The sequence below is a fragment of the Brassica napus genome, chromosome C9, assembly GCF_020379485.1.
Source record: "Brassica napus cultivar Da-Ae chromosome C9, Da-Ae, whole genome shotgun sequence".
Classification (NCBI taxonomy): domain Eukaryota; kingdom Viridiplantae; phylum Streptophyta; class Magnoliopsida; order Brassicales; family Brassicaceae; genus Brassica; species Brassica napus.
In genome coordinates this window covers 48,792,716-48,812,416 of record NC_063452.1, presented here as the reverse complement: position 1 = coordinate 48,812,416, position 19,701 = coordinate 48,792,716, and the positions used below count along the sequence as shown (strand labels likewise).

General features: G+C 31.7%; 2 protein-coding genes across 3 annotated transcripts; both read right to left on the bottom strand.

Annotated features, from left to right (window-relative positions):
- Positions 1–9,644: 9,644 nt before the first annotated feature.
- Positions 9,645–13,413, bottom strand: LOC106397956. Its single transcript, XM_048768060.1, has 4 exons — positions 13,310–13,413; positions 10,832–10,937; positions 10,450–10,781; positions 9,645–10,341 (listed from the first exon to the last, which is right to left on the bottom strand). The coding sequence occupies exons 1-4, from the start codon at positions 13,411–13,413 to the stop codon at positions 9,645–9,647; spliced, it is 1,239 nt and encodes a 412-aa protein (XP_048624017.1).
- Positions 13,414–17,439: 4,026 nt separating this feature from the next.
- LOC106401589 lies at positions 17,440–18,832 on the bottom strand. 2 transcript variants are annotated; one of them, XM_048768831.1, is made up of 4 exons: positions 18,742–18,832; positions 17,969–18,061; positions 17,743–17,881; positions 17,440–17,678 (listed from the first exon to the last, which is right to left on the bottom strand). In XM_048768831.1, exons 2-4 carry the CDS (start codon positions 18,037–18,039, stop codon positions 17,568–17,570), a joined length of 321 nt encoding a protein of 106 aa, XP_048624788.1. In that variant the 5' UTR covers positions 18,040–18,061; positions 18,742–18,832; the 3' UTR covers positions 17,440–17,567. The 2 variants fall into 2 exon arrangements, with proteins under 2 accessions (XP_048624788.1, XP_048624787.1); XM_048768830.1 differs by having other exon boundaries at positions 17,969–18,827.
- Between the last annotated feature and the right edge of the window lie 869 nt (positions 18,833–19,701).

Below are 19,701 nucleotides of genomic sequence, written 5' to 3'. Positions count from 1 at the left end.
ATAAAAATGTCAAATACATATGTCTACATATATTATATGCAGAAAAAATTCTACAAATTAAGAATGTTGGGACTTTGGTATTTTATTAATTTATAGAGTTATTAATTTACAAAAAAAAAATCATTTTTAGATTTTTCTATTTTAAGATATATTTTTATAAAATAAAAAATATATTTGATTTTAGTGTATATACATTAATTAACTTTTTGAAATGTGTCTCTTACATTAGTTTTATTCTATCATTTGGTATACATAATATATATCTCATATACTTTAAATGCGGGTTTAGATATAATTTTACTAAATCTCATCAAAATATATTAAGTATTAAGAAATATAATGGTGATTCCATTATGAATGTAAAACAAACAATAAACTGGTTTGTTTATACTTATATAAAATGTATATACATATAAATTATTAATTTATAATTTTAATGTGATCATATATTTACATAGGTTTTTCTAAAAAAATATTATCTTATTATTTTATCGATTTGTGTCAAATTTTGAACCAATCCAACTTGGGACCAGAAAAATTTATTAATTTATGATGTTTATTAATTTATAGAGTTTCTACTGTATTATATATATAATAAAAGATCTATAAATTAATGATATTGGAACTATGATAATTTCTTAATTTATAGAGTTTCTACTGTATTATATATATAATAAAAGATCTATAAATTAATGATATTGGGACTATGATAATTTCTTAATTTATAGAGTTATTAATTTAAGAAAAAATTTCCTTTTTACATTTCTAGTTTTGCAATATAGTTTCTTAAAAGGTTGAAAGTATTTTATTTCACAATATTATATATATTATTTAAACTTAACAGATTTGAATTTATTTTATTTTAATTAGATTGTTAAATATATTTATGTATGTTAAATATGTATTATAGAATACAAATGAGTTATATAAATAATTAGATAAAGTAACATCAAAATATTGAAATGAAAAAATAAAATTAGAGATGAAATTCATTTTGAATACAAATAAACAATAAAATCCTTTATATATATATATATATATCTACATATATGGTAATTATTAATTTATAATTTTAATGGGACCATATATTTAGTTAAAAGTTTTGAAAAATATTATTATTTTATTGAATAATGTCATATTTTACAATGGCCCAGTTTAGAATCAGAGAAATTTATTAATTTATCGAGTATTAATTTATAGAGTTTCTAATATATATATATATATTTTATGTTACGTGTATACTATTGATAAAAATTGTGACAAACAACTTTCAAATAATGTATCAAAAGTTTTTCAATTCACAAAAATATATAATCCAGTGTCTATGTAGGACATAAGTAAATAAGTAATTTAAAGACTATAATCATAGGCTCGTAGCATTTGTTATCTTCTCCACTCCCCAACATTCACCAGATCATATTTTTCTTTTCACCAGCTCATTTTCTTTCACCAACTCCTATTTGTTTCAAAATTAAACTCATACATGAATTTTCATTAAAAACTCATATATGAAATATAGTAAATGGCAAATATATAAAAGATATGTATATATAATGCTTATCTGCTTCTTCTTATTGATGTTTCCGACTGTATACTTATCTATAGTGATAACTCCGTAGTTGTGAATCGTCTTCTTTAATAGATTCGAGGGGATACTATTGGAAATTTGAGAGACGGAAAAGGGACACGATGGTCGGTGTGTTTTAGCTTTCTTTATCATGCCGACCATGAAAGCAAAGTTCATTTTTTCCTTTCTAATTTCAGAAAGCAAAATATATCTTTGCTCAAGATTATGGTTTCAGTTTTAGTAATGAAGTTTCGGTAATATGTTATTACTCCCTCCGTTTTATATTAAGTGTCATTGTAGAAAAAAAATTTCGTTGCAAAATAAGTGTTGTTTTAGCTTTTCGATGCAGAATTTATTGATTTTATTCTGCAGATTATTTTTCTATTGGTTGAAATACGAGTAAGTGTATGGATAATAGTGTTTTTATATAGAAAACATACAAAATTAAATTATTTCTTAATTGGGTACAAAAGTCTCAGAGGACACTTATTTAGAAACATAATGAGTATTAATTAAGCAAGATCCGTTTGTACTGTATCATAAAGCAGCTTGTTCGATATTCAATTCTCATAATACCTTATTTTGCATGGACAACTACCGTATATATTTTTAGCAAAAAAAAACTACCGTATCTACATTCTGAAAAAAAATCGTATAAAGTATAAACTATGACGATCACTGCCTAAAATTAGTTTGAAAAGAAACAATAACAATAATGAAATATACAGATTGGATTAAAACAGGCCGGATAAATCAATAATCTTAAGTGATGTACTATACTTTACAATGTGTTCTTTTAAATCGGTTGCATACTACAGAGTACAGACTACACATATCCAAAACAAATATGATTATTAAGATTTTTATCTGACAGGTCGATGACATATCTTCACACGTATCTTTTGAAGGGGTTGCTTACATTTACAATGATATCTATCTTTATGGCATCTTCCGACATAAGATAAATGCAAAAAGTTTTGCTGTTTTTGGCACTGAATGCCTGTACATTACTCGATTTGACCCCATCTCCATATTTTATTTAAAACCATTTGGCCATTTTCAATGAAAGTATCTTATAGTTTTTTTCATTAAAAATACAAAAAACTCTTAAAAAGAAAAGAGCGATAAAAAACGGTTTATTAAAGAAGAAATTCCACTCTAGATGGTGCCTATCACCATGTTGGCTTATGGCTCCGGAAAAGTTCAACACCTTTGCTGGCTTTGTGTACTACCTTGTGCAAGTTAATATTAACCCTCTAGATGACAAAAAAAGAAGAAGAAACTCCACTAATTCATTTTTGAAACCCAAATAACACATGCATCTTTTGCAATGGTTTTTTTTATGATCAAAGCAATGGTTTAATGTACAAAAATAAATAAAATACAACATTAAAACTTATTGTTGAGAAACTTAGACAACCTTTCACTATTGTGGATGCTCTTACTATTCAAAAAGTTTATACGTGCTCTCTATAATATATATATATATGTATGTTTGTGTGTGTTGATCAATTTGGATATATACAAAATTATATAATGTATATATATTTAGAACATTACATAATTATATATTTAGAATTTAGCTATCGTCGGTCACAGTTTGGACCACCAATATTTTGGAAAGGATTCAACCACAATTCGAAGATGTATATATCGCATATATCAATAATTCAATATTAAAGTATACTCTGTTTCGTAATAAGTATCATTCTAACATTTTTTTGTTACACAAAAAATGTCATTTTACAATTCCAATGCAAATTATACATATTTTCAGCTGAAAATTAATTGCAAACTAAATTAATTTTATAAATAATTTTATTTATCTCAAATATTATTAGTCAGAAAGGTGTAATTAATAACAACTTACATATATTTCAATAATTTTCTTAATTTGTGTGAAAAATGTCATTGTGACACTTATTCAGAAACAGAAGAAATATAATTTTGAAACAGTTTTATAAACAACATATCAGTTGATGTAAAAAACATCGGTTGGGCGTTAATGGTGTCAGAATCAACGTACGCGGTAATTGGATTATTTAGCTAATCACACGATTGAATCATTTAATAATGAAATTAAGATGCGGAATTGTCAGAATCAATATAAGCAGTGGTAAGTAAAATATGTTAGATATGTTGTTAGCGAAATGGGTCTTGTACTCTTGTTTAAATAAAAAAAATTAGTCACTTCCGATCCATCCGGTTTAGAAAGTAGAACCGCGTCTTGGCATCAGAACCATCAACATCGAACAAGTTAATTTATAGTCCCTAAACCCTTTGATTCACGTCACCTTGCGTCTCAATTCATGCAGAAAGCGTCACGCCTTGCGTCGGCTAAAATACACGTATTCCACGTTTATAGTATATGATAAACAGTTGAAATTTCTGTATGAAAAGCAGTTACTTGTTTCAATGAACCTTAATTTGATTTACAACAGATCCTTATATATTCTGAAGTTTAAATTAGTATAGGTCGCAATGTCAGATGCCCACCCAAACATATGATACAATTACATCCAAAGTCTAGCAAAACAAACCATACAATCACATGCATTTGTAATTAAGTTTGTAACGCATGCATTTGTAACAAAGCTTTTAGGGTCCCCTATTTTTTTTAGTACCATGGTTGTATTGCCAAGTTTAACTCGGATCTAGATGTTGTGTGAGCCTTCACAAAAAAGTATACTAAACATAAATTCAAAAAGATTAAAATATTAATTTCTAACTAGTAATGCTAGCCGTTTATAGACGTAATAAATCTCAATATTCTTTATATATATTGATAATGATTTCATGAATGAAAAGCTAACAAATTGATAAACAAAATGTGTTAACCCAAAGGAAAAATGATTAGCGAAATGTTTTTTTTTTTGAAGAAATGATTAGCGAAATGTTTCTGTAAGATAGTATACAATCTTAACAAGTATCGTAGGTTTTAACTATAAGCAATCGTTGACACATACACACATAAATTCTTGACCATAACTTGGGCGAGCTATGCCATGTAAGTAAGAAATGAATTGCAAATCGACGAACAACGTAGATAGCGGTCATTTTAAGCTGTTTTCGTTTATAAAGCGATAGAGAAATAATTAAATGAGCCCATTTTTGTTATGAATGATTGCTCGTTTTGACTGTTGACTGTAGCGTGGTCCGATGGAAATAAATTTTCATAGCGGTCCACACACAGCGCTCAATTATTGTCAAACGTGGAAATAAGTACTAGTATAAAAACACTTTGGTAGAGTCTAATCAGAGCCGTGCGAGCAATAGCTGCCCAAAGCGATAGAAAAATACATGTTTTTATGAATCTAAAATTATAAAAGCTACTGTGGTTTAGTTTAGCAGAACCATAGAACACATCATTTTTCATCTAAAATGTAACAAAACCATAGAACAAATCATTTACCCGGATTTTAGGGAAAACAATTGTTTCCATATTTTGTTTGGTTTCTTAAAAAACCATGCATGTTTTCATTCTAATATATGTTTTTGGCTTTTTGGTTACCCATAAAACTATTAATGAGACTATGTTAAATAGTTTTTTTATATAATATCTAACTAGATCATGATCCGCACGACCGTGCGGATTTTCTTTAATAATAAAATATTTTAGATTATGAAATACAATATATCAATAAATTAATATAATTTGGTGTTATATATTATCTAATTTATAATAATATTATTATTATAAAATCTATATTTTATTTTTGTAACAAAATTTATTTTGAAAACATTATTATGTAACAATACTGATTTACATAATTTTTGTTTTATTCTAAATTTGAAACATATGTGGAAACTAAATTAAGTTGAACCTACATAATAGAGAATTTGGTATATAATTATTAATTAAACCAATTTAGTATAGATGTTTAAATAATAAACCAAATTGTTTTTTTTAACTTAGGAGAATACACAGACGTTAATAATAGTAGAGCAAAATCTTATACATACGATATGAATAAAGATCAAATGTTTCATCTATGAAAGAAGGTGTAAATTATTTGTATTACATAGTAAAAACATTTAAAGGTGAGACTTCTAAGTGGTCTAAATTAAAAAAAAAAATCACATATGAAATAAATCATAATTTTCGTGCTAAATAGATAACAATTTTTATTTTTAAATTAGAAATAGAAATGAATATTTATTTTTTAAAAATCCTTTAAAATACTTCTTAAATTTAATTTTGAAAATTAAATCAATTTTTTAAAATTGTTATTATCATTAAAATATTATTAAAAGTATTTTATATAATTATTAAAAAATTACGATCAAAACTAAACTAAAATTTAGTTTCTAATTATACTTTGTGATAATTAAAATTTTAATTAACTAATTTCGAAAATATATTTTAAAAAGATTCTAAAAGATATTTGAAAGATTTTGTTAGACATTTCTTTAAGATATTTATTAGTATTTGAAATAAAAATAAAGATATTAAAATATATTAAAATTAAGTTATGTAAATTTAATAATTTTTTCAAGGATGGTCCAAATAAAAAAACTCACGCATTAAATAAGTCATGACTTCTATTTTAATAGTATAGATTAAGCGAAATAAAACATAAGAAATGCTTTTAAAATTTTTAAATATACATGCCCTTAAGCCAAGCTACAAAAAGAAATTGATGCCCTGGATCAATGTTTATTTTTTCCTCATGTGAGCATGGCTCTGAGTCTAATTAGTCTGATTCTACCAAAATATATAGTGGTAACTTTTGTTTGTTACTGTTTTTTTCTTAAAGAAAAGGTCTCGTTTGTTACTATTATAAGCTTTGGATTGGTCGATTGATGTGAAGTTTTAAACCATAGATCTAAAATATTTAAAAAATAGCAGGTGATCTTTTTTTTTGGAGAGAACTTAGAACTTTTAAATTCATCTCACACTTTAGGACCAATCAAAATGACACATAGATTATTAATTAAAAAATATTAAATTAAATAAAAAATAGCTACAAAAAATAAAAACGCTAATTTTAACGACGCTAACATTTTCAGCTAAACCCTAAACCCTAAATCTTAAATTCTAAAACCTATACCCTAAATTCTAAACCCAAATCCAAACCCCTAAACCCAAACTTTATACCCTAAACCTTAATCCTAGACCCTAAACCCAAATAATGTACCCTAAACCCAAAAACTAGACTATAAACCTAAACTCTATACCCTAAAGCCAAGTCCTAGACCCTAAAACCAAACCGTAAACCTTAAACACAAACCCTATAGCATCTAAGTTTGGAGTTTGGGTTTAGGGTTTACCGTTTGGGTTTTAGGTCTAGGATTTGGGTTTAGGGTATGGGTTTTGGGTTTAGGATTTACGGTTTTGGGTTTAGGATTTACGGTTTGGGTTTAGGATTTACCGTTTGGGTCAAGGTTTACGGTTTGGGTTTAGGGTCTAAGACTTGGGTTTAGGGTATAGGGTTTAGGTTTATAGTCTATTTTTGGGTTTAAGGTATATAATTTGGGTTTAGGGTATAGGGTTTGGATTTGGGTTTAGAATTTAGGGTATATGGTTTAGAATTTAAGATTTAGGGTTTAGGGTTTCGCTGGAAGCGTTAGCGTCGTTAAAATTAGCGCTTTTTATTTTTGTAGCTATTTTTTATTTAATTTAATGTTTTTTAATTAATAATCTATGTGTCACTTTGATTGGTCATAAAAGGGTGGGGTGAATTTAAAGGTTCACCCTAGGGGGTGAACCTAAGTTTTGTTCTTTTTTTTTTGTCAACAGCAGGTGATCTATTATCTAGGTCTGAGATTTCGGATATTCGGATCGAGTTCAGGTAAAATCCATTCGAGTCCAGATCTTTCAAATAAATGAATTCTCTATCCAATAGATACTTGGTAGATTTTGGTTCGGATTTCGGATCAGATACCACCGGTTCCGAATACCCATTTATTATGTAAATCATATACATATTTACTAACTAAAATAATTTACGTGTAAATTGAAGTGGTTCAGTAGTTACATACTCTATTTTTAGTGTGACCAATCCGGGTTCGAGTCCCTAAAATGTTAATTTTATAAAAAAAATAATAATATTGAAATACTATATATATATTTACAATATATAAAAATAGATATAAGTTGAATTGGTCTGGTGGTAACATAGCCATTTTTCTACCTATCCAATATGGGTTCGAGTTGTGGTGATGACATTTTTTCTAATATTATGGGTTTTAGGCTATATCCATTTTTGTTTAAATGGGTACCCGATCGGGTTTCAGGTAATAACCGGAACCGATCCGATACCCATGGGTATTAGAAGCAATGACCCATCTGATAATATGACCATATCCGAAACCGAACCAAACCGGTCTATTTCGGGTCGGATCCGGTTCGGGTAAACGGTTCCGATTAAAAGTCTCAGCCCTACTATTATCCATGACATGTTTTAATTATTTACATAGGGGGAGATATTTCAGTTCTCAGAGATCTCTAGAAACAAAAGAATTATAAAGAACAATTTTTCTTTATTGCTTTAGAAACTATTTAAAACTAAAGCTCTCAATATTTCTCTTAGAACTCTTATCTCAATCTTATGGAACACCTCTCCATTAGATATCTATTTATATGAAAGATAATTTCCTTTAACATGTGGAATATGTAAAACACAAACCTAATCTAAATAGAAAACTTCTTTTTTCTATTTCTAGGTTTTCTTATTATGTTTATCTTAACATATTAAACATCTAATATTATGTTAAGTTTGCACAAGCTTGGAATTATTCAGCATTCACCCCTTAATTTCAACTTGAATTAGGGAGATCAATTTCTTGAACGCCGATTAAGCTTCTTATTTACTTGAACTTAATCATCAAGTAATCCTTCTTCACCACACCATGGTGTGAATCCACCCATTGGAATCACATCTTTCTCAAGGTTAGACTGGATGCTCTCCTCGCTTCCATACCACCTCTTCTTAGAATTGACCCAGTTCTTGTAGAACCTTCTCCTGACCTCTTCACTTAAGTTGCGATAACCTCTTCTTAGACTGAAGCTCACTGCAACGATAACTCTGACCACGTCCGCCATCTTGCGTATGTGAGCTCTGGTAAGGATGCCGGCCTTCTGCTCAACACCCGACGCATTTACCTCTGCTTCTTCTTCAATATTTGAGATCTTCAAATTTGCTTCCATTGGAATTTGAGTTGCGTTACACGCTTCCATCTTTGTGTCACACATGATTCCTTGAGCATACCTCTCTTTTTTTATTCTGATTCCGTCTGCACCTTGAATCACCTCTATGCCAAGGTAGTACGTTAGCTTACCTAGATCAGACATCTAGAACTTCTTAGACATCTCCTCCTTCAATTGCTTAATCACCTTAAGCGAAGTTTCTGTCACAATTAGATCATCAACGTAGATGGCTATGATCAAGATGTCTCCTCCTTCAGTCTTGCGGTACACTGATGGTTCCTTCATACACTTCTTAAATCTCATCTTCTTGAGAACCTGGTCGAGTTTCACATTCCATGCCCTGGGTGTTTGGCGTAACACATACAACGTCTTGTGTAACACAAAAACTCGATCCTCTTCTCCTTTCTTCCCAGAGCCAGTCGGGTCTATCTACAAGCTACCATATCTTGTTTCTTGTGATATATTTCAACTCGGCTGCCATAGCTTCAACCCAATTTTCTTCACAAAAAAGATTGAGCTCATCTGAGGTAAACTTTCCTCCTTATCGGTGCGAAAGGTTTTGATGGTTGACCCGGTCTTCTTCTCTAAAGTCTCTTTAAACCTTTTGAATCGATCGAATACCTCACTCTTCTCCTTCAATAGCATAACCCATATATACCTAGAGAAGTCATCGATCAAGACAAAGACATACTTATTATTTGCTGGTGTTGGTGGTGTGATTGGTCCACAAAAATATCTATGCAATAACACTAATGGCTTTGTCGCACGAAACATGGCCTTGGTCAGGAATGAATGTCTGATCTGCTTCTCTGCGAGACATGCGTCACACACGTTTTCTTTGTGTGTTACACACGACATTCCTACGACCATCTCCTTCCTTACCACGTTGTTCATCACTCCATAGCTTATATGTCCTAGTCGAGCATGTCACCTCCATGTAGCATCTTCATCCCTTACATGTAAACACTCCGGGTAGCTTATCTCCATAGGGGTCTTGTAGAGATGGTTTGGAGATATTGTGACATGAATTAGCAACCTTCCATGCAAATCTGTGAGCGTTAAGTAGACATCTTTCATGTTAACCTCACATCCATTTTCTCTTGCTTGCCCAAGACTCAATATGCTGTACTTCAGGTCGGGTATGTAGTATATGTCTTTGAGTGTCTTCTTCTCTACAGTCTTGTACACAGAGGTAACCACACCCTTTCCTACAATGTCGACACACGATCCATCACCAAACTTCACATTCCCTTTGGTGTTGAGATTCAAACTCGAAAAGAACTTCTTGTTTCCCGCCATGTGATTACTCGCTCCATTATCCAAATACCAGACACTTGCATTGCCTTTGTCGATATCAAGATTCTTCGGAATCACCTTATCTTTGTTCAAGAACACCACCTCGTGTACATATAGTGCATCGGTCTCTTCTGTCTCGTTTAGGTTGGTTTCTTGGTTCTTTTCTGTCTTCTCAGGACAGACAGTTGCGTAGTGACCATGCTTGTCACATCTCCAACATATCAGCTTTGAAAGATTCTTCTTCGAGTTGTTATCTTCGATGTGTGTCGCATAGTTTTGGTTGTGTAACCTACCTCGACCTCTGCCTCTACCGTTATGTCCTCTTCCTCTACCACGGGAATTTTCATAGCCAATCTGACTATGCTCTTAATTGTTCGAAAACATCAGCTTCTCTTGGTCTTCTTTCTGAGTTTTTTTTCCTATACACTCCTCGTACGCCTTAAGCCTTCCAACTATATCCTCAAAACCCGTCGAGTTGAGGTCTAGGACTTGCTCAATTGATGCTACGATCTGGATGTACTTATGTCTCATAAGATCCTTCAAGAACTTCTTAACCATCTTGGATTCTTCTATGTTCTCTCCCAACGAGGCTGCTTTGGATGATAGGCCCGATATCTTCCCCGTGAAGTCATCGACCGTATCGTTATCGTCCATCTTTAACCTATCAAACTCCGTCATCAACATCTGAACCTTCCTTACACGATCAGCTCCTAGGTGTCGTGACTTGATGGCGTTCAAGATCTCTTTTGATGTGGTTTGTTCTCCCACCTGGAGAATCAAAGTCTCTGGACATATTGAAACAAAAGAGCTATCGTAACATCGTTCTTCTTTTGATCATCTGAACCGGGTTCGATCGTGTCCCACACTGCATGAACACGAAGTAGAACCTTCATCCTCACAGCCTGTCCTAGAGGTGTGGGGGCCCTATTCAAATTTCTTTTTAATTTAAAATTAAAGATATTTTTTAGTGATTTTTAGTAAAAATTAATGTAAATTTCTTTAAAATATAAAGTTTGAAGTTTACTAAAATATTTTATTTTAATTATATTATTAAACTTGTACATATTATATAACATAGATACATTAACAATTTTATTATTATATAAACTATTTCTTACTTTATATATTTAACACTATTTAATAATATAAATACACCTATATATTCAAATAATTTTTTTTAAAAAGGGGGCCCCATTCAAATGTTTCGAAAGCATACCAACAAGCCCGACTATGTTCATCCTCATCGACCAAAATGTGTAGTTCGATGTCAACATCGGATATTGGATGGATGCAGATCCAAGGTCCTTCGTGCGTGGAGCCCTAGTCACGTCCGCTATCTTGTTTACCCAATCTCTTGTTCACAAGCACCATGATCTTAAGATAGAACTTAAACTTAGATCGAGTCTCCAACCTGAGACTCTGATACCAATTCAAATCTTAGAGATCTCTAGAAACAAAAGAATTATAAAGAACAACTTTTCTTTATTGCTTTAGAAACTACTCAAAATTAAAGCTCTCAATATTTCTCTTAGAACTCTTATCTAAATCTTATGGAACACATATCCATTATATCTCTATTTATATGAAAAATAATTCTCTTTAACATTTGAGATATGGAAAACACAAACATAACCTAAATAAAAAATTTTATTTTTCTATTTTAAGGTTTCCTTATTATATTTATATTAACATATTAAACATCTAATAATATGTTAAGTTTTCACGAATTTGGAATTATCCAATAATAGTCTACTCATCTCACAAAAAAAAAAGAGATGATGATGAATCCACTGAATACTGAACAATTACATGTCAATTCGTCTAAAAAGGTGATTTAAAAAAGAAATTCCAAGAAAGAAAAAAAAGATCTAGCCAACTTAAAAGTAAGAAAAATTAACTAAATAAGAGAACATGTTGTTAAAGAAATTTATCCACTACTTTGGACAAAACCTAAGAGATAAATCATTATGAACTCTTCGGCTTTTATTTTTAGAATTTTTATTCGTTTTCCATTTAATTTTGTTTTCGGCCGGACTAATTTTTCTCCCTCTTTTCAGTTAATATTTTATTAACAAAATCTCGTAAACCTAATCTAAGTTCAACAGTATAGTTCACAGGTTTATTTGCAGAGTTGAGTTATTGATGGTACATAGATGTTGTATGACCGTATGGATTGAAATGGGCCAATGGCGACACCTAATTTAGGTGAGCCAGCTCTAGTACCGCATTAAACATAAACAAGTAATTAATAGAGAAAAAGACAAAAATAACACTAAATCAAGTTTTTGTTCCCAAACTAGTACTCAAGGTCAAAAGTCACAAAAATAGCACTTAATGTTTTATCAAAAGTCACAAATTTAGGGTTTAGAGTTAAAGGGTGGGGTTTACGATTTAGGGTTTAGGGTTTAGGGTTTAGAGTTTAGGGTTTAGGGTTTAGGGTTTAGGGTTTAGAGTTTAGGGTTTAGGGTTTAGAGTTTAGGGTTTAGAGTTGAGAAATGAGGTTTTGGAGTTAAGATTTCAAATTTTGAAAAATAAAAAAATTAAAATTTTCAAAGGATAAACTTAGAAATGTGCTATTTTGGTCATTTTAGTTTTGGAGTGCTATTTTTGTGATATAAACTTAGAAATGTGCTATTTTTGAGATTTGCCTTAATTAATACCACATTTTTATGCATTTAATTAATAATGAGACTAAATGCTGACTCTAATATAGTGATGATCAACTTATTTTTAACTGTACATTGAACGTTGACCTAATCATTCACATCACGATTCCATCAAAAACTTGCTATTATGAGAGATTCAGCGAAGCAAATATTTAAAATTCATCAATTTAAAATGGCAAAACTTTCCATCAAAGGAAAGTTGGTGATCTGTCTTTGCCAGTCTAGCAAAGAATCCGATACGTGTAAGCATCTTCTGATTTTGGGCACGTGTGAGAGTTGGAAGGTCGTGTATTAGACTATTTATTATTATTATCAGTTAGTCATCAAAGCGATAACTTGTCAGAAAACTTAACAAATCCACTAATTTTGATTCTTATTTTTTAATTCATTTTAAACTTCAGTTATTTATTCTAATTAGTTTTTTTTTGCCATCTATTATTTTATTAAGGGACTAAATCCAAAGAGAGCTTACCTACATTCATAAAGTCCAAAACAAAAGGCCAAACTAAAGAAAAAACATTGGGCCAAGCCCAACCCGTTAAACGATCGGCGCCATCCATCGCCACGCGTCCTGAAACGCGCATGGACGCCCATGTGTTGAAACCCACCCCTTCCAGAGACACGCGTTACCTGGTCACATCACTGTGACCGACACCGAGAAGACATCGCCGGCGAAGACGAAACCACCTATAGTTTCGCCGGAACACGCCGGAGTCTGAGACCATCTCACCCATCTGTTTCGCCTGGACTCTTCAACGGAAAGCTTCATCGAGACTATCTCGAGATCTCCTCTAGAGCCATCGAAACTACCACTAAACAAATTAAGAACCGCATCCAACTCATCCTCCTTCACCGCTTGAAACCCTACGACGGTGAGCTTTCATCAATCCATAGCCGAACCAATCGAGGAATCCGAACGGCCTTCAAACAGATTCAAGTTATGGAACCAAAACGATAAGATCAAAACCACTACAAGGGTAGTCAAATCGACATCAATCGAATCACAACTGCGAGATTCGAGAGTCAATTGAGCAAAAGAAGCACATAAGGCCTTGATCGGACATAACCGGGAAAAGGACCAGGAGAAAGCGAAGCAAACGCTTCCCGGAAACAAAAGTCGGCGAAGAAGAACTGGAGAAATTTCTTCTTCCCAGAGTCGACAGCCCGATGAACGGAAACAACTAGGCCGGAGAAGATCCGGCGAACCAAACCCAAATCTTTTTCTCTCCTCTGTGTAAGATTTTTAGAGAGGGAACAGAGCTGAGAGAAAAAACTAATTTTGTTTATTCTAATTATTTGTCATCCTTCATCATCGACCTTTGTATTATCATTTATATAATAAAATAGGATATTTATATAGAGAATATCTTAAACTACTCTTCGGACTATATTCAGGCTTCGAATAGGTAACACAGATCAAAAAATGCAGATCAAACAAAAATGCATATCAAACAGAAAAAATGCAGATCGTGCAGATTAACCAGAACAAATGCAGATCATGCAGATCAAGCAGAACAAATGCAAATCAATCTAATATAATAAATTATTGTATTTAATTAAATATTTGATTTTTTTCATGAAATTAAACATCTAAACAAAAATAAAACTTAATATATATAAGCAATAAATATCATGTTGACAAAAATAACAAAAAGTATTTTTGTTTTGTTCTTATTTTTTGTATCTTTATTTGATTTTTTTGTTTTTTCTTACCATTTGGTTCAACTATAAAACTGACATTGTCAAGTTTTATATATGTTATTTCATTGATATTAAGTAATTATGAATAAAATTTATAATTATGTGCAGTTAAATATGAATTATCAAATATGAAAGTATATGAATAAATTTATTAAACTAATTTATATAAAAAATTAATTACTTTTTTAATATATAATACAAGATTTTTATTGATCATATATTTTACTATGATGCAAAATAACATGTATACTGCAACTAAATTATAAAAAAAATATAAATACAAAAACCAAATATATGTAACTTTTAAGAAACCGCAGTATATGGATATGGTTTCGGTATATAGACCGATCCAACCGACTTTGTTTTAAAATTAAAAATGTTATTTTGTTTATCTGATATTCATCAAATTAATTAAAACATAGTTTTATTGGTAAATATTTGTGCTAAATATATTTATTTAATATTTTTTTGATATTGTTATTTTCTTATTTTTATTTAGTAGTTAAACAAAATAGAAAATATTATACTTAAAAGTTAGAATAAGAAATATATATATTTATGTTCTTATATATCTGATTTCTAATCATATAAACAAGACTATACAAAGCAAATGTAAAAGTTAGAATAAGAAGTATATATTTATGTTTTAATAAATCTGATTTCTAATCATATAAACAAGACTGTACAAAAAAATGTAAATTTATTTGATAAAGAAACTTACTAAATTATCATATTTTTTTAAATACTTAAAAATAAAAACAATAAAAATGAAATATCTAAACTGGAAATACAAGTTCTTAAATACTGATAATAAATTTTAAATTACCAAATATTATACTAAGTTTAATAAAATAACGATTTATAAATAAGTATTAATTTTCTAAAGTATATTACTTATTATCAAGTACAAAAATAATATGATCTATAGTATATATGCTTTTATATCAATGTAAATACTATGCATGATTTTTATTGAAGTAAAAAAAAGATTATCTGCATAAATCCCAACATTTTTTCTTAGTTTTTGCAGATCAGTAAATTCCTTTGCATTAGTAATCTGCATGCAGTTTGAACTGCATATGTATTTAATTGTTGAATGGCAAACAATTACAGTATAATCTGCATGTTAGTTATCCTGCATGTTCTCCTGCATTTATTCTGCATGTCATTCCAACTCTCAGGGAAATCCTCCATTTGAACTGCTAGAGGAATATCCAGTAAAAAATAAGATAGGAAACTTCCACATTTTATAGTTATTTTTAAATAGCTGAGACCCTGAGAGTTTTACCGGGTTATACTATCGTCACGTGACAAAATGAAAATATCACCAAATTATCTATTGTGTGAGTCAAATTATTTATCACGTTGCAAAAGAATATGTTTATATTAATATCATCTTCTAGTCAGTAGACTTTTTTCTTCATGGGAAACCAATAAATCACTTCGCTTCTTAGCACTATATATTATGATTTACAAGCTCGACTAGTGTGTTAATGGTTTATACAGTCACATGAAACTTACTCCATCTGAGAATGAATGGGTATTGTATTGAGAAGAAGAATCATCCACAGCTACCTATCCATGCTTGATCATCCAGCAAGCTATCTCCACTGTCACCAATTCACGGAAACGTATCCATTCGACCGTTGGAGACATGCAAATGACTTTGGAAGTTGTGCCTTCTCCCTTTACTCAAGAAGCTTGCATGTTGTCTGTATTTATTATTATGTCCAGATCTAGATTAGTTTAAATATGTGTTGTAACTAAAATTTACAAGTTAAAGAATTAAGTTTTTCCTTCTTTACTCTCTCTCTCTTTTACTTTCTGGATTCACAACTCTCTCTCTCTCTCTCTCTCTCTCTCTCTCTCTCTCTCTCTCTCTCTTTCTCTCTCTCTTGTTCTTGAGCTGTTCATCCTGATTTCTTATTTTCTTACATGGTATCAGAGCTTCTAAGCTTCTAAAACATCTTTCTACTTTCGCAAATCTCTTACTCATTTCACTATTTTCCTCACTTGGTTCAAAATGGAGCAACACAGACCTATCAACATTCCAATTGTTCTTAAAGGATTAAACTATCTACTCTGGTCAAGATTGACCAAGACAGCTCTTGGTCGAAGAGGTCTATGGGAGCACATCACTTCAAGTGGAGCACCAAGACAAACCACTCAAGGAGAAGATGGAAAGGATATTATAGTAATAGATGAAGGCAAATGGAGTCAGGAGGACCTTATGGTGCTGTCTGTTTTACAAAGCTCGCTTGACTCTTCTATTATGGAGGCATATTCTCACTGTGAAAACGCAAAGGAATTGTGGGATACCTTACACAAGGTGTATGACAACACTTTAAACCTTACCATAATTTTTGAAGTGAAGAAGGCAATCAACAACTTACAGCAAGAAGATATGAACTTTACCAAGCACCTTGGGAAGTTCAGTCAACTATGGTCTGAGCTTGAAATGCTAAGGCCAAGCACCACTGATCCAAACATCCTCAATGAAAGGTGTGATCAAGACAAGGTCTTTGGGTTACTTCTCACACTCAATCCAACCTTCAATGATGTTATCAAACATATCCTGAGAGCTAAGGAGCTTCCAAGCATGGATGATGTTTGTTCTCAACTACAAAAGGAACTTGGCTCAGATGGATTGTTTGGAGGAAAAGGAGAGCTGTCTATGGCAAGCAAAGCTGAGAAGGTGGAGACTGCTGCAACAAACAAAGTTGCGTACACTACAAGAAATGTGGGTATTAATAGCTGGCGCTAAACGCTATTAGTTTGATATAATAGCGTTCCCTAAAACGCTCTGACATCGCCTGTTATAATAGGTCTGACACTTTTGATAGCGGATCGTTAGTATGCTATAGTTAAATATACAACGATAGCATTAATTTCTTTGCAATTGTTAATATTTATAATAACGTGATACAAATGTTATTAAACCAATTAATTTGATTTTTACTATTGCAGTTTGTCATCCATTTTACAGATTTGGCTTTTTTAATTATAGCTTTTGTGATTCCATTTAATTTTATAAACGCCATTTAATTTAGAAAAGCAAAAATGAAATTGCAAATTTTACATTAAACATGAAAAGTTTACAAATCTACTTCCATCCAAACATATCAAGTTCAACAAACACCAACAACATAAATTTCCCCATGATCATAACACCAACAACAAAATATCCTCATGTCCACTGATCAGTGTTTTCTTCATATTCATCCTCTGAATTAACCTCATCTTCACACAGATCATGAACTGTGCTCACAAACTCAAGAACCTTGTGCAGCCTGTCACTCTACCAACACGTTAGCTACACATCATCTCCATTGCTTGAGATGTCACAGCTAAAGTTTTTGTACCTCTCTTTCTGGAAAGTTCAGCATTAGCATCAGACAAGGTCTGAAGAAGCTTGGCTCGAGACTTGGCAGCCTGTTCAACCTTTCTCTTGTAAACAAGACACTCTTGCTCATCGCTCTCACCAACTTCATCCAAGATTTCCTGTTGTAAAAAAATTTTCACGCCACACAAGAACTAATAAAAGCCCGGCAACTTCAGTAAAAAAAAAGAGATGGTTGAGAGATTAACCTCAACTTTTGCAGTAAAGTTCCACAAGTAATCTCCCCAAGAAGAGGACCTACAGCATCTGTGAACACCATTGTCGTGAGCTCACAAGGTTACCTGCAGAAAATATCAAAACAAAAGAAGATCATAACTAAACTAAGAGTATGAAAGACAGAACTTGACAGTGATTAATGGACATTACGCATCATATTGCAATGAAATCTTAATTAAGAACACAAAGCTAGGAGCAAAGCAAGAAACTCACATAGCTTTTCTTAATCAAAATTGAAAACTTTTTCCAAATCCAAAAACACATCCTAATGCTCTTATAAATGATTTAACTTCAGAGACAAAACAATCAAACCAGCCAGACACTCAGAAATAAACACAGCACATAATCATTGCAGGTTTTTTATTTTTAAAACATAACAGTTTTGAGGAAACTTTTACAGTGTCAGAAACTGATCAAATCAAAACTCAGATCCTAAGTAGCTCAGGTTAATTTCGAAATTGTCTTAAACTTAACAGTATCAATTGAAATAAGATCAATCATAAACAGAAAACAGATTAGTCACTCTTCTCAAACCCAAACAGAAACAGCTAACACAGATTCTACAAAAGCAAACACATATCTGATTTCTCTGCGAGAATATGAAAAGTCTAAAACTCAAAATTGTGATCAAAGAACTCTATTTTATCAGATTTCAACACCACAAACAACAGAACGATCAAATCTCAGCAGAATATGGAAAGACCAAACAAAAATCAGAGAGAAAGATGAAGAGCACTCCCTTTACCGAGTTGCTCTGACACGAAAATGAGAGTGAGGTGTTGGCAGTGACGAGAGCCTCCTAGCAGACAGCGACTGAAAAACAACTTTCAATCAATCCGTCGGGAGAGATTTCGAACCTTGACTGTGAAATCATGGACGGATTTTGGGGAGGAGGAAGTAGCAGCCGCCATCTCGAAATTTTAGTTAATGGAAGCGAAGGAATTCGATTCGTTGATGAGAGCTGAAAAAGAATCGAGTTTCAATGAAATCAGAGATATCGATCGATGATTGATTCTTACTTATATAGCTAGCACATTCTTTTCTCGTAAAATTATATATTTATTTTTATTTGTTATTCAGCAGCTTCTTTCTCCATGTCAGTGGTTGGAGGATCGGTGGTACACGTGGACGCTTGTAGAGCAGCCACGTAGGAGCCAATGAGTATGTGCTTACGTCATATCAGTTGTGCTGTCGCAATGTGAACGCTAACGAGATATTTTTTTGTAACTTCAACGCATTAGGGAATATTATTCTACACATTGTGCCGTCAATACTATAATTTTCAAACATGTCAGCATAGTTATCTAAAGATAAATTCTAATTAAAAATATTATTATTTTAATTTTTTCATTTGTTTTTTATTTATAATAATAGTTAATTATTTCTTACATATTCATGTTGAAAACATTGTAATGAAGTTGCGCTAAAGATATAATTTCCGGTTGCTCACGACCCACCTTTCTGTACCAAAATCAAAACAAAATAAGAGAGAGAGAGAGAGAGAGAGAGAGCTTGACTGGCGAGGTTCATTGCAAAGAGAGGACCCCATCTATTCTCTATTCTCTCGGTCTCCTCTCTCTCTCTCTCTCTCCCTCTCTCTCTATGGCTTTGAGTCATCCTGTCCACCGTGGTATGCGCTGGTGAAGATACAGATTCCCGTGACGGCACCGGAGCGGGGGCTGGGCAGAAGGAGTCGGTCATAATC

Bases quoted from the DNA above. Each gene is read 5' to 3' on its own strand.
- LOC106397956 (XM_048768060.1), bottom strand. From the start codon at position 13,413: ATGGGTGAGATGGTCTCAGACTCCGGCGTGTTCCGGCGAAACTATAGG. The intron at 10,938-13,309 runs GTAACGCGTGTC...AAATTTGAATAG, and splicing joins GGTCACAGTGATGTGACCAG to GGCCCCCACACCTCTAGGAC. The intron at 10,342-10,449 runs GTACGAGGAGTG...TTCCCGTGGTAG, and splicing joins ATAGTTGGAAGGCTTAAGGC to AGGAAGAGGACATAACGGTA.
- LOC106401589 (XM_048768831.1), bottom strand. From the start codon at position 18,039: ATGGTGTTCACAGATGCTGTAGGTCCTCTTCTTGGGGAGATTACTTGT. The intron at 17,882-17,968 runs GTTAATCTCTCA...TTTTTACAACAG, and splicing joins ACTTTACTGCAAAAGTTGAG to GAAATCTTGGATGAAGTTGG. The intron at 17,679-17,742 runs GTACAAAAACTT...ACGTGTTGGTAG, and splicing joins TGAACTTTCCAGAAAGAGAG to AGTGACAGGCTGCACAAGGT.